The 12,739-nt window shown below is 36.9% G+C and overlaps 1 protein-coding gene across 1 annotated transcript in view; it reads left to right on the top strand.

Moving 5' to 3' along the window:
• The window catches only part of LOC127639901 (nitric oxide synthase, brain-like), a 62,950-nt gene that overhangs the window by 11,851 nt on the left and 38,360 nt on the right, over positions 1-12,739 (top strand). Inside the window, exons 3-6 of the mRNA XM_052122232.1 lie at positions 5,115-5,252; positions 8,985-9,130; positions 9,226-9,388; positions 12,488-12,579. Of these exons, the coding sequence (XP_051978192.1) occupies positions 5,115-5,252; positions 8,985-9,130; positions 9,226-9,388; positions 12,488-12,579 (539 nt within the window). The remainder of the gene's footprint in view (positions 1-5,114; positions 5,253-8,984; positions 9,131-9,225; positions 9,389-12,487; positions 12,580-12,739) is intronic.

Below are 12,739 nucleotides of genomic sequence, written 5' to 3'. Positions count from 1 at the left end.
AACAACATAAATACTCATTTTATGATTAACTTAAAAAGACAAACACATGCCAGGCAGCTGCCCGTAACTCTCTATCTCTGAACTGCCTCCTCCGGTCACCTTTATCCCTCTTGAGGGCTTGATTAGCCTGATTAGGGACCGCCCTCCTCCCTGTCACACTTACATTTTAGGTTCTCAACAAAACCTATTTTATCCCTTCTGAAGACTTGGCATATTACACCAGAGTTTTTTTGTAAGCTTTAAAGTGAGTCTCTATTAACTACCATTGTATTGAATAAATGGCCTGGGGTATTCTTTTCAAAATTTCTATTTGTATTCAGCATAAGACAAAAACGCCATACGGGTTTGTTACGGATAGTGGAATTTTCATTCTTGGGTTAATTATTCCTTTAAAGATTTTAAACCCAATGCAGTAAAAATAATTATTAAATGAATATTATTTAGATGAGCCTAAGGTGTAGCTAAGAACCACTGAAGATCATTATTCGTAAAGGAATATTCCAGGTTCAATACCAGTTAAAGTGATAGTTCATCCAACGATGAAAATTCTCTCATCAGCATTTGTGGCTTAATGTTGATGATTGCCACAAAAAGAATTTCGACTCGTTCCTTCTTTTCTTTGAAAAAAGTATACATCAAGGTTAAAGTGAGGCACTTATGCACACTGCACAATAGAAGTGAATGAGGCCAATTTTTGGAAGGGTTAAAGGCAGAAATATGGAGCTTATAATTTTAAAAAAGCACACAATCCGTGTTTTACTGGGAATAGAGGTTTAATGGCGTTATGGAAAAAAGTTGTAAAATTGGACATAACTTTACACAAAAAAGGTTAGTTAGCATTTTCATCACACTAAAATCATGTTAACCAAAATTATGCCACAAATGCTTAAGTTGTATTGATCCCAGAATATTCCTTTAAGAGTGTATATGCAAGTTGCGGTTTCCTGAAGATATATTGTTCCCTGTACAGTGTTTTACTAACATTGCGCTGCCTAGTCATAACGCATTTGACAATATTCTTGACATTAATTAAGGCAGTTTGCATTCAGCCATGTGTGAATAAGAAAACATATTGTACAATTGTGTCAAATGCACTCTATAGCACCTGTCAAATGGTCTTCTCTGTTCCTGCCAGCACAGTGCTTGTATACCATGTGCTTCTACATTCTCTGTGGTGCTTATATTTCACATCAGCACATGACTCTCTCATCTGGCCACTTGTGACGCATTATCCCTCTGAAAGAAACCGGATAGATGGAGGCAATACAAGACCAAAGAAGCCAAGGAATGAATTAGTGCAGCTGCGCGGTCCAAGAGAACAGAGAAAGGGAGTAGTTCTTTCGTTCTCAAAATGTGGAGTCTGGTGGATGATTAATCGTCAGTGAGTAAGATGAGGAAGGGAGGGGTGAGAGAATACAAGAGTGAGAGAGAGAGGAAGACAAGAGCATGGTTCCAAGGCAGCATGCGTTTGTTGTGAGACTGAATGAGGCACGATGAATTAGTGTGACAGAGAAAGATGCTTACGTATTTGTTTAGATAATGAGTGTTGGAATGATAAATGATCCCAAAGAGACTGTATAGGTAGCTGATGCTTTAAAATGTTGGAGTTCGCACAGAAAAATTACAGCTGTGTCCCAATTGACATACTTAAACTATGCACCTAATGCAGAGACAGTAAAGGACAGGAAAAATAATGGAAGTTTTGCTTTCCAGTTAAAAGGGCTAGCTGACTTTTTGACAGAGGCGCCACCTGTTATTTTACTGTAGAATGTGCATGGTAAATCCTTGATGTTTTCACACTAAAATGATGTTAACACGCAGGGCCATTTCTGACCATTTTGCCACACTAGACGATTTCGTTATTGTCGCCCAGGGGGTGTTTGTTGCAAGCTAGAGTGGCAACCTCCTCATTGGCGTCCCCGTCTGGTGGAGCGACCTAATCAATGATGGTGTTGGGCGGCGTCTTTCCTCCTTGCCTCCCACCCCAGCTGGTGGCGCCCTAGGTGACCATCAGGTTCACTTGTGCCTAGAAACAGTGCTGTTAACATGTATAGACCGTATACAGAGTAGCGCCACATTTGATTTTTGACGTGAATGACAGCGAAGCTGTGAGGGATACATGTAGGATTTGTCTCAATTAGCTCCCTGTTGTTGAACTCTTTGAACAACAGTACATTACCCATTGAAGAGAAATAAAGATTTGTGTTAATATAGTCCATAATGTTTACGTGTTGTGGCTATACTTTTTAAACCGTGTGCATTTTAATGTTTATAGAGTTGGCCCCATTCACTTCCATTGTAAGTGCCTTCCGATAACCATGATTTTTGCTTATATATATATATATAAACAAGAGACAATTCAAAATTATTATTATTATTATTTTGTGGTAATCTACCTTAAGCCACAAATGCTGTCAGTTGATCTTAACATGTATTGAATCCAGAACATTCTTTTAAATCTTTATTACTCAGTGATTCTTCTTTTTTTTTTTCAAATAAAAATACCTAAACATCCTTAAAATAAGACTAAATAATAAGCTAAGAGAATACTAAAAAAAAGAATATGATTTTGCATTGTAGATAGGAGCTGTACTGCCTGTTGCTTATAAAAGGCAAAAAAGCAAAAATGACCGTCAAGTGAACCGACTTGCCTGATATGGACTTTAAAATAGCAACATTCTCAATTTGTCATGGGAAGGTCTTTTCTTTGTAAGTAGTCAGACTATGCACAAGTATTGGGACATACTTCCAAGTCATAAAATTGAATCTTGATACCTTGAGACTCTTTTGTTTTGTTGGCCTATTGTTTCTGTTTGCATGTAAACATTAGCATCAAGCTAACTCTCTATTACATTTATACATTTGAAGTAGGCAACTTCGGCCTTGTATTCTTTGGGACTTTTGTACAACTGAAAACATCTCCGTCAGATATCCATCACAAGCAACTCCTCTTCTTTTGCGTAAGGGGTTGTTGACAATAATGGTCGAAAAATATAGGATAAATATGCATCAGAACTTGCCTAGACCTGCATCCAGACACCTTTGGCATCTCATTTGTAAAGTATGATGATTAGGTATGAACTAATTTTAATCTTCTGTACTATTTAGGCTGGATAGTATGCAAATTGGAACTCTTTGGGCATGTGTTTAAAAAGTGCTGACTTATTGTGTAAGTTTAATGAATATTAAAAACATCATACGGATGTTCCATTAATGTTATTTTAACCATGCTTTTTCCTAACCTTTACATAACATTAGCATTGTTGGGACATTGCCTCTTAGGTGGGAAGGAGTATAAGCTGTGATTGGGAAGAAGTCCCACTTTATTAACTGAATGTTCTCATCAGGTTGTTATGGAATAGGCTACTTAAAAAATGTTGTTTTACATTTCTGTGTCAAGCTTTAAATGGAACAGTTTTTTTTTTTTTTTTTTTAAAGACGTGTCTGTGATTTGCAAAGCTAACCTTGCTGACTGACACTTGTCGACAAAATGCGTGTTTCATTTATTTAGTGGTGGAAAATCCACTGAAGTGACAGAAGTGTGAAGATTTAAAATGTTTGAGATGATCATAACTCTTCACTCTGCTTGATGGGGTTCAGGCTCTTTAGAAATTGTGAAGAGATGTCTAAGGCTAACAGTTGCATCGTGACTTAATTAAGCTCTAAAAAGGCATGTTCGCCCAGTGGAAGTGGTTTAAACAATTGGACAGACAAGCTCCACATGATACATACACAATGATAGACAGATACATAGATAGATTCTAGTGTGCAGTGAATGTTGAATGCTTATATCGAATGTTCGCCTCTCAAGTGCTACGATGTGGAATGTGTTCTGGAAGTGTTGATGTTGTCGATTTTTCCACCCCGCTTGTCCACGTGGCCATGTGTGTTGTCATTGCTTCGGGCGATGCCGTCATGTAAACAGAATCCTCACAATCCTTGAAACCCTTCATTTGAAGTTCCTACACCTTTTTCATTCTTGCTGCCTTCCTGTCATGATTTACACTCGTATATTGAAGGATGTATCATCTCCAATTTTTGTCCTCAAATTTCACTTCTGACAAGATTATACTTCTCATCCGTTTTGCTTCAGATGTCTTTTCCAAAAACATGAGTGCAGCTTTCTTCATGCCAAGTGAGTGTGGTGTGTTGGCTTTTAGATAATAATCGTGTGCTGTTTAAGCCAGAGAAAGTACCACTGTTGAAAAAGAGGGAATTCTCTGTCATCTGAGGAGAATTAAATCCAGTGAGTAGAAGAACACCCACGATTCTTCCAAAGGACAGCAAACATAATGGGCCAAGATTCAAGTTTTCATTCATATGATCAGAAACTGGCACACTTATGCATGTGATGTTGTTTTGAAACTGCTGGTCTGTAGACTGTGTCTTATGAGGAAAAGACAGCTGGATTTACATTGGATTCCTTGGAACAGAGAAGTCCACTCCTGCTTGATTCTTGCATTTTGCAATTAACAGTCATCTTTTGAATGGCAAGTCAATAAGTGTATTCTATCCTGTCAAATCAAAGCTCATTTAGGCCTTTGCTTAATAGTGCTAATGATCTTTTCAAAATCTTTGAGTATGTAATTTCTTTCCTTTTCCTGCTTGCCAATAGGTAGAATAGCTACACAAGAGCAAAGAACTTTGCAAAGAAGGCTCATTGCTGTTAATCGTCCTTTTGGAAGTTGGTTTACTGCTTATATAAAAATTAGGAATCTCTATCAGCAAAGTATGTCAAGAAGTGGTTTAGCCTAGCAGCCATGTCAAGATGATTCAAAGTCTATTTCACTCTGTTAAAAGTCTGCCAAACAAATTGGTCATTAGTGAAACATCTATTGTAATATGAAATGTTAAGTTGCTTTAAAAAACTGTTTAAGTATACATGGCTACTTTGGATGGCTCTCAGTTGAGAAGCATGCATTTTGCCTGGATAATGGTGTAGTTATGGTATCTACCAGCAGGGGTTCAAACCCTTCAAGAGAATGCTCTCCGTGGGGGATTGGTCATATAATTAATGAACTGTGAATTTTATTGTATAAAACTATTGGCCAACTACTGAATGAAAATTAAGCTGCCATTAAAAAGGTTTAACATTTGTTCCTTCACACCAACAGCCGATATCCCAAGAACAAGTTTCCCCCACAAAGACTGTACAGAATGGAAGTCCATCCAAATGTCCAAGATTCATGAAGGTGAAGAATTGGGAGACTGGAACACTGTACAGTGATACTCTACATCACAGCTCTAGCCAGGTAGGTTTTGAAGCTGACTCATAAATAATCAAACAGCGTTTAAACAAGTTTAAACCCCTATAGCTGAAATGATACCATTTATGTTGAGTTTGTACCTATAAATGTATTATATATGAATCTACTTGAGAAGATCTCTGAAGAAATGCCATCTTGAGTTTGTAACTGCAAGATTGCAACAAAAAAGTGGTTCCATGGTAAAATTATGGCATCAGATGATAATACTAAACTTTAAAAACTTGAACCCTGATATACATTTTGTAAGTTTATGGGGGACTGTAATTACAACAGTCAATTTTATTTAATTAATTTTTTTAAATGGACATTTACATACACATTTTACATATGCTCTGTATATAAATGTAAATATATGAATTTTAGAGACTGGGGGGAGGGGGGAGGGGGGGGGGGGATTCACAGTATGCCCACCTCTTCATACTCTACTTCACCACTGTATTAAAGCTCATTTGCATGTGAAAATAGTGAGTGGCAAATTTGAGGCAAGTTTGTTGCAAAAGAGTTTTTGTTAGGGAACCTAATGTGGTTTGCTGGTATTAGCTGGTTAGAGGACTAAGCCCCTAAAACCACCAATACAGACAAGTCAAACCAGCTTGGCCATACTGGGAGACCTTTAGCCTGGTTTAAGCTGTTTTATGTCTTTAAGGGTTTAACTTTAGTTATTGCCCCCCAGTGTGGACACAAATCTGTGCTAAAACATAGCTGCAGAGCTCTCAACATTCGTCAAAATCTGAATCATTCGTCTAAGTGAGGGTTGCGATGTTCTGCATATGAGTGCCTGGCTTTGCATGCTAATTGATGCTAATTACAGATGGTATGATTTAGAATATATCACATTCTGAGGGATTTTTGTGTTTGCATCTCTAAACTCTACAGAATGTAACAGCTGCAAGACCATTTTCACTGTCATTTATGGCAAGTGAATGCAAAGAATATAATGAAGTCTTTTTAGTTTTTTAACTTTCTCTTGATTAGCACTGGTGTATAAATGCTAAGTCAGTTAGCTGCAGTCACACAGGTTTCCCAGTACTAGCCACACATGATTTACATGAGTTATACCTAGTATTGGTAAGGAACTAACTAAAGTAGTGACACTGCTAACTTAACAACATTTTTCAGTAGCGTCTAGCATGACAGTTGTTCTGCAGTTTTCAGAACATTTTAGCTTTTTTAATAACAAGTAGCAGTGTAGCATGATCAAACAGTAATTTTATAATAAGCAAACATGCTTTTCTAGAATGTCCTTTCTCTCATATTTAGCTTTGGAAAGTCAGATTCATTATTATATTATTTGCAATTTCTGTACATTAACAGCAGGGTCACTTCAGACCATTCTGGCGCCCTAGGCGAGAGATCCCTGTTGTTGCTTCTGTTGGGGGTGCGTTACGGTGGCCTCCTCTTTGGAGCACCCCCCACCAAGCATGCTGTGCCCTAGGTGACTGCCTTGTTCGCCTATGCCTAGAAATGGCCCTGATTAACAATTCAATTCAGTGCTCCTGCTGAAAAATGTATGGCTTAATGTAGCCTTGGGTGATTTTCTGGTCTTAGCTGGTTCAAGCTGGTCTTTTAGCCTGGCCAAGATGGTGATTAGCTGGTTTAGTCTTTCAGCTAGCTGGTCTCCCAGCCTGACCAGCTGACATGTTAGGTGGGGGGTGGGGGAGTCGCTGTCCTTTTCTTTTTGGTCAGTTCTGCATAACGCGGGGGCTCATTTTTGCTTATCGCGGCCAATTCAGAGCGTTTTGCGGCCAACCCACCGGTCCGCTCTATTCTCCCGATGGCCAGTCCGCCCCTGATCAGCCCCAAAGTGCGTCGGCCCACTGGGAAATTGCCCAGTATACCAGATTACCAGTCCATACTTGGTCATGGTTGTGATAACCTGGTTTAGTTTTCTCTGGGCTACTCAGAAACTGAGTAGGAGACCGATTGTACAGACTGAAACATAAAAATGTGCCAGCCCTCAATTAAGCAGCACAAGACAGAGCAGGACTGTCATTATTTTTACTTTCTGTCTTTGTCACTCCACCCCTAATGCAATAAACATTTTAGCAGATACTCAAATTGACAGTGCACTTCAGATCTAATCTTATTACATTGACCATATGAGGATTTTCCTCAAGGCGATGGCCAACTTCCGCCTGTCTCTTTACTTCATATCTGAGCTCTGATGAAGCCTGCCACTTCTCAAGCCAATGGATGTTTGCAACAACATTGCGTTTTTCATTAGTTTCCCAGTAATATGATCATTGTACAAAGACATAGTGATAAATGCTGAAGCTCGTGGAGAAATGAAGTGGAGAATTTGATTAGTATATCGTCGCTGTCTGATGAAAAGCACGTTAATTCCAAAAAATGCATTTTTCAAGAGCATGGAAAAACTATTTTTCTCAGAAACAAATTTGCAAAATGATTAAAAAAATAACACAATTAGTCACCTTTAGCACCATAAATAGAATTATATCATTACACATCTGTTAGTGAACGGTTCGATATTTTAATTGGATTTGCTTGGATTTTTGTTATTGAACATGGTTTTCTTATCGTGGGATCCAGTGGCGCATGTTCAGAACTCAGTTTGTACTGTAGGTTATCAATTGATAGTGAATTTATTTTGGGATATAATCTGAGCTTTCACTTACTATTTTAGATCGATATCAGTTTTATGACTAGGGTTTCTAGTCCAGACATTGAGTAGACAGTTCGGTTTAGAGACGCATTTTCCAGGTCAGAAATAGCTTTCACTCGCAGTTTCGCAAAGATGGAAATCTGGAAAATGTATATGGCTGGTATAGTCTACTTAATAAAGCCACCTGACATTGTGTGTGCATGAATGGCTTTGGTTGTCAGGGAAATCACAGAGCCAGCGCAATGTAGGCAATCTCTTCACTACACTTTAGCCAGAGAGCTGAGGTAAATTAGTTGACACTCTTCAAAACATAAGGACGGGACATACGTGGTTTTGATGGACACTTCTCAAGGCCAGTGGAGATACTTGTTAAACAGTTAGCCTTATTAAACATCTTTTCATTGGTCATTTCGTTGCATTTTGTCTATCGTAAAAAGGACAAATTGCCAAAAGTGGAGATACTTGTTTTTCATCAGACTGCGACGATGTGTTAACCATCGTAGTATGGTTATAATTAGTTTAACCAGCATAAACAAGTGTCATGTTGCATGATGGTCAAGGCCTTTTTCACGAATTTTCCATCTGTAGCACGTAAGTGACGCGTAAAGTCTTGTCTTACTTTTTAGTTTGCCGTCAATTTTACCAGGTTATAGTATTCATGCACTAGTATGGGGCCGAATGTGTTCTTGCACTAATAAAGCTACATTTGAAAAAGGCTGTTCTCCTTAAAATGCAAGCAAAATGAAATGTATTTTGAAAAAAATATATATATATATTTTTCTATGTAATATATTTACAACTTGGATGTAAATGTGGTCCTCTTCCTCATTTGATATTATGACGATCATGTTTATTCAAGTTTGACTATGCTGGTCCACCAGCTATACCAGCATAAACCAGCCTGAACCAGAATTGACATTTCTACTTGTTTAAACTTGCCTGCTGTTGCAATGACACTGCTGCACTGCTCACATGCTGCAAACACAAAATGTTCAAAATGGGCATCTATCTGTCCCATATTTCCCAGAATGTTGCAGCATGTTTTAATGAAATATTCTTCATTGTCTAATTGTGCTAGTTGCATTTTGCTTTAGGTGCCTATCTGCACTGAGAGTGTTTGTATTGGGTCAGTTATGACGCCGAACCAGCACAGTCGCAAGCCAGATGAAGTACGAACGAAAGAGGAACTTCTACCATTGGCTACAGATTTCATCGACCAGTACTACACATCGATCAAAAGGCAGGCCAACAACTTTAATCTGATACAGAGTTCTAATACAGAACTTCCATTGCTAACTGAATTTACCTATATATGTTTGGCCACTATATGAGCAGATGTGGCTCCAAGGCCTATATTGACCGACTGGAGGAGGTCAAAAAAGAGATAGAAACCTCTGGAACATATCAATTGAAGGACACCGAGCTAATCTACGGGGCTAAACATGCATGGAGAAATGCAGCTCGCTGTGTGGGACGGATCCAATGGTCTAAACTACAGGTACTTAAGTAGTTCTTTAAGTACTTAACCCTTGTGTATCAATTAAAAAAAGTTACACATAGGTTCATTATGGACAAAAATGGCCATGTCCAAAAACTGTCATAAAAATATTATAGATTTATATTTTTTCCACTTTCACTGACATAATTTTTTAACCAGCATCAGCTCTAATCATAATGACCAAACATTCATTCATTTTTATAATTTTAACCCTTTAAACGCTGGTTTGTTTACATAATGCCACTGTTGTTTTTTTAGGAAAAAATGAAAAATAGTAATTATTTTCAATTTAATAGATGCTAAGCAGAATTTTTTTCTTTGATTATTAGAGCCTCAGATATGTCAATGATTAACAACAACATTCATTTTGATGCTTTCATATTTTTTATGCAGTATCAGATTTAAAAAAAGCTACCACTTAGGTCCATGGACAAAAATGGCCATGTCAAAAAAGTGTCATAAAAATATTATAGAATAATATTTTTTTCTACTTTCACTGACTTATATTTTAACCAGCATCAGCTCTAATCATAATTACCAAACATTCATTTATTTTCAGAATTTTAACACTTTAAATGCCGGTTTGTTTACATAATGCCACTGTTGTTTTTTATAAAAAATATAATAATTATAATTATTTTCAATTTAATAAATGCTAAACAGAATTTTATTATTTTTATTATTAGAGACTCAGACACATACAAACCACACTCTGAAATCCATACCAACACACTCACACAATTATATATTCATAATGTATCTAATTGGCTCTATAATATGCATAAGCCAAAAACAGCAGAAAACAACAACAAAAGCGATGATATGCCAAACCTGAAAAAATGGCACGATCTGGTAAAAAATATTTAAAATGTAAATTTTGAAGCCTTGCCAACATAATGAAAGCATGTTAAACAAGATTGCATAATTTTATAGTTAAATGGCACTGGGATTAAAAATCGCAGTTTTAATGGGTTTCAATGTGCCATTTTTGTCCAAAACGACGCTAAGAGGGAGTATTTTGTGTAACTAGTGCAAAAAATATTTTTTTAAAGAAAATAGGGTGAAATATAAAAATTCCAATAAAAATTCACACCTGTGGAAAATTTTATGCAGTTAGCATTAACACAGACAAAGTTATCAAAAAAACAAAACTGAAAAAGCCAAAAATGTCCACAAGGATGCACAAGGGTTAACTTGATGTGATATAGCCAATTAGAATACTTTGTTGGTACTGAAAGTGTTTTTATCAAACATACTCCTAATCGTAACCTACCTCTGAAGTCAGAGGTGAAACGATAGCTTGAATGTTGTTATAATGAGCATGAAATCAAAATTGACCCTATTTACTTTTTAATACATATTCCTGGTCATGTTGCATATTATTCCAAGGAAAATAAATGTTTGTTTTACTAATTATTCATAAAAAATACAAAAACAAAATACAAGTCTATTATTCTTTACTATTTCTTTCAATTTGTTGGGAAATTGATTTAATTCAGAACTATGTTACCTAATGGAATAAAAGTGCGTTGCATCGTTTCATGTTTATGTATCACTTTAAAGTAAATGGTAAATGATCTGCACTTATAGCCTTTTTTAACTATAGAGGTTACCAAAGCGCGTTACACTGTGTCCTATTCACCCATTCACACACCAATGGTGGCAGAGCTGCCATGCAAGGCACTAGCCTGCCATTGGGAACAACTTGGGGTTCAGTGTCTTGCCCAAGGACACTTTGGCATGTGGAGTCGTGTGGGCCAGGAATCAAACCACCAACTTTGCAATTAGCAGCCGACCCGCTCTACCACCTGAGGCACAGCCGCCCCTAACCCGCTAACTCTGATCAAGCCACTAACCCAGTCATAAACTTTAACCCTAAAGTCTAATTGGTTAGTAGAAACGTTGTTCCAGAAATGTGTCCTAATTGGGTTAATTAATTAAGATTCTGTCTTCATTTTTTATATAATTTTCCATTTTTGGTACTTTGAAATAAGTGAGACCTCTTTTAGAGTCATTTAATTATTCAATATATAGTAATATATAAAAACATTATAGTGTAGCATGTATGTTATTTTTAGGACATGTGGTTTAAAAGTTCATCCTAGATTTTAAAGTGCAAAACAAGGGCTTAGCCAGGAATGTACTTTTCGGTGGGCCTCAATAAAATTGTATGGTCCAAGTTTTCACCCAATGTTTTTTTTTATAATTATTTTTTTTAACCAATTTTCATTTTTATTCAACAGTTCTTTACGGAAGAGGATTAGGGCCAAGCAATAATAATAAAAAATAAAGCCATCTCGAGATTAAAGTCATTATAATGGGAGATTAAACTCGTTAAATTTCGAGAAAAAAGTTGAAATACAATCTTGAGAATAAACTCATTAAATATCGAGAATAAAGTCATTATAATGCGAGATTAAACTTAACGAGTTTTTTCTCGAAACACAACGACTTTATTCTCGATATTTAATGAGTTTATTCTCAAGATTGTATTTCAACTTTTTTCTCGAAATTTAATGAGTTTAATCTCGCATTATAATGACTTTAATCTCGATATTTAATGAGTTTATTCTCAAGATTGTATTTCGACTTTTTTCTCGAAATTTAACGAGTTTAATCTCGCATTATAATGACTTTAATCTCGAGATGGTTTTATTTTTTTATTATTGCTTGGCCCTAATCCTCTTCCGTAGTTCTTTCACACTTTCCGAAATCAGAATTTATATTATTATACATTTTTGCAAATAGTTAAACAAAAATGCTATTTTGATGTCAGAGAATAATCTCTAATATTCTGAGTGGTCCTAGCGGCCCAACCTTGGCTACGCCCTACACAAATCTTGATTTCTGCATGAAAACATTTGAACACAGGTTTTACACACATCTATCCGTAAACACAGTTCATGTATGAGGCAATATTTTCAGAGTGCCAAAACTTTGAAGTGTGTAATCCACACATGGCTTTGCATCACCAAACCTTCACCTTAAAATGAGCAACAATAGTGTGACACCCATTGAAAAGCAGTGCAACTACATAGAAAAGCTGTGAAAATGGAAAAAATCTGCCCTAAAAAAAAATCAATTTTCTTTTCCGTTGAGGTGTTTGATGCTCGAGACTGCACGACGGCTCATGGAATGTTTAATTACATCTGCAACCACATCAAATACGCCACCAACAAAGGAAACCTCAGGTTAGTGTGGCCATTTTTCACCCCTTCCCTTTCTCTTTTCTGTTTCTCCTTTTCTCAGCTCCTCGCTTCTTCCCCTGTCAAAGTGTGTACTGCCATCCTCTTTTCCACCTTGTTCCGCAGCCCTCAGTACAGCACCTGCCACAGCAGAGCCGAGCGCTGG

Source organism: Xyrauchen texanus, chromosome 4 (assembly GCF_025860055.1).
Source record: "Xyrauchen texanus isolate HMW12.3.18 chromosome 4, RBS_HiC_50CHRs, whole genome shotgun sequence".
NCBI lineage: Eukaryota > Metazoa > Chordata > Actinopteri > Cypriniformes > Catostomidae > Xyrauchen > Xyrauchen texanus.
The sequence above is the reverse complement of the archived record's forward strand: the minus strand, read 5'-3'. Positions and strand labels throughout refer to the sequence as shown.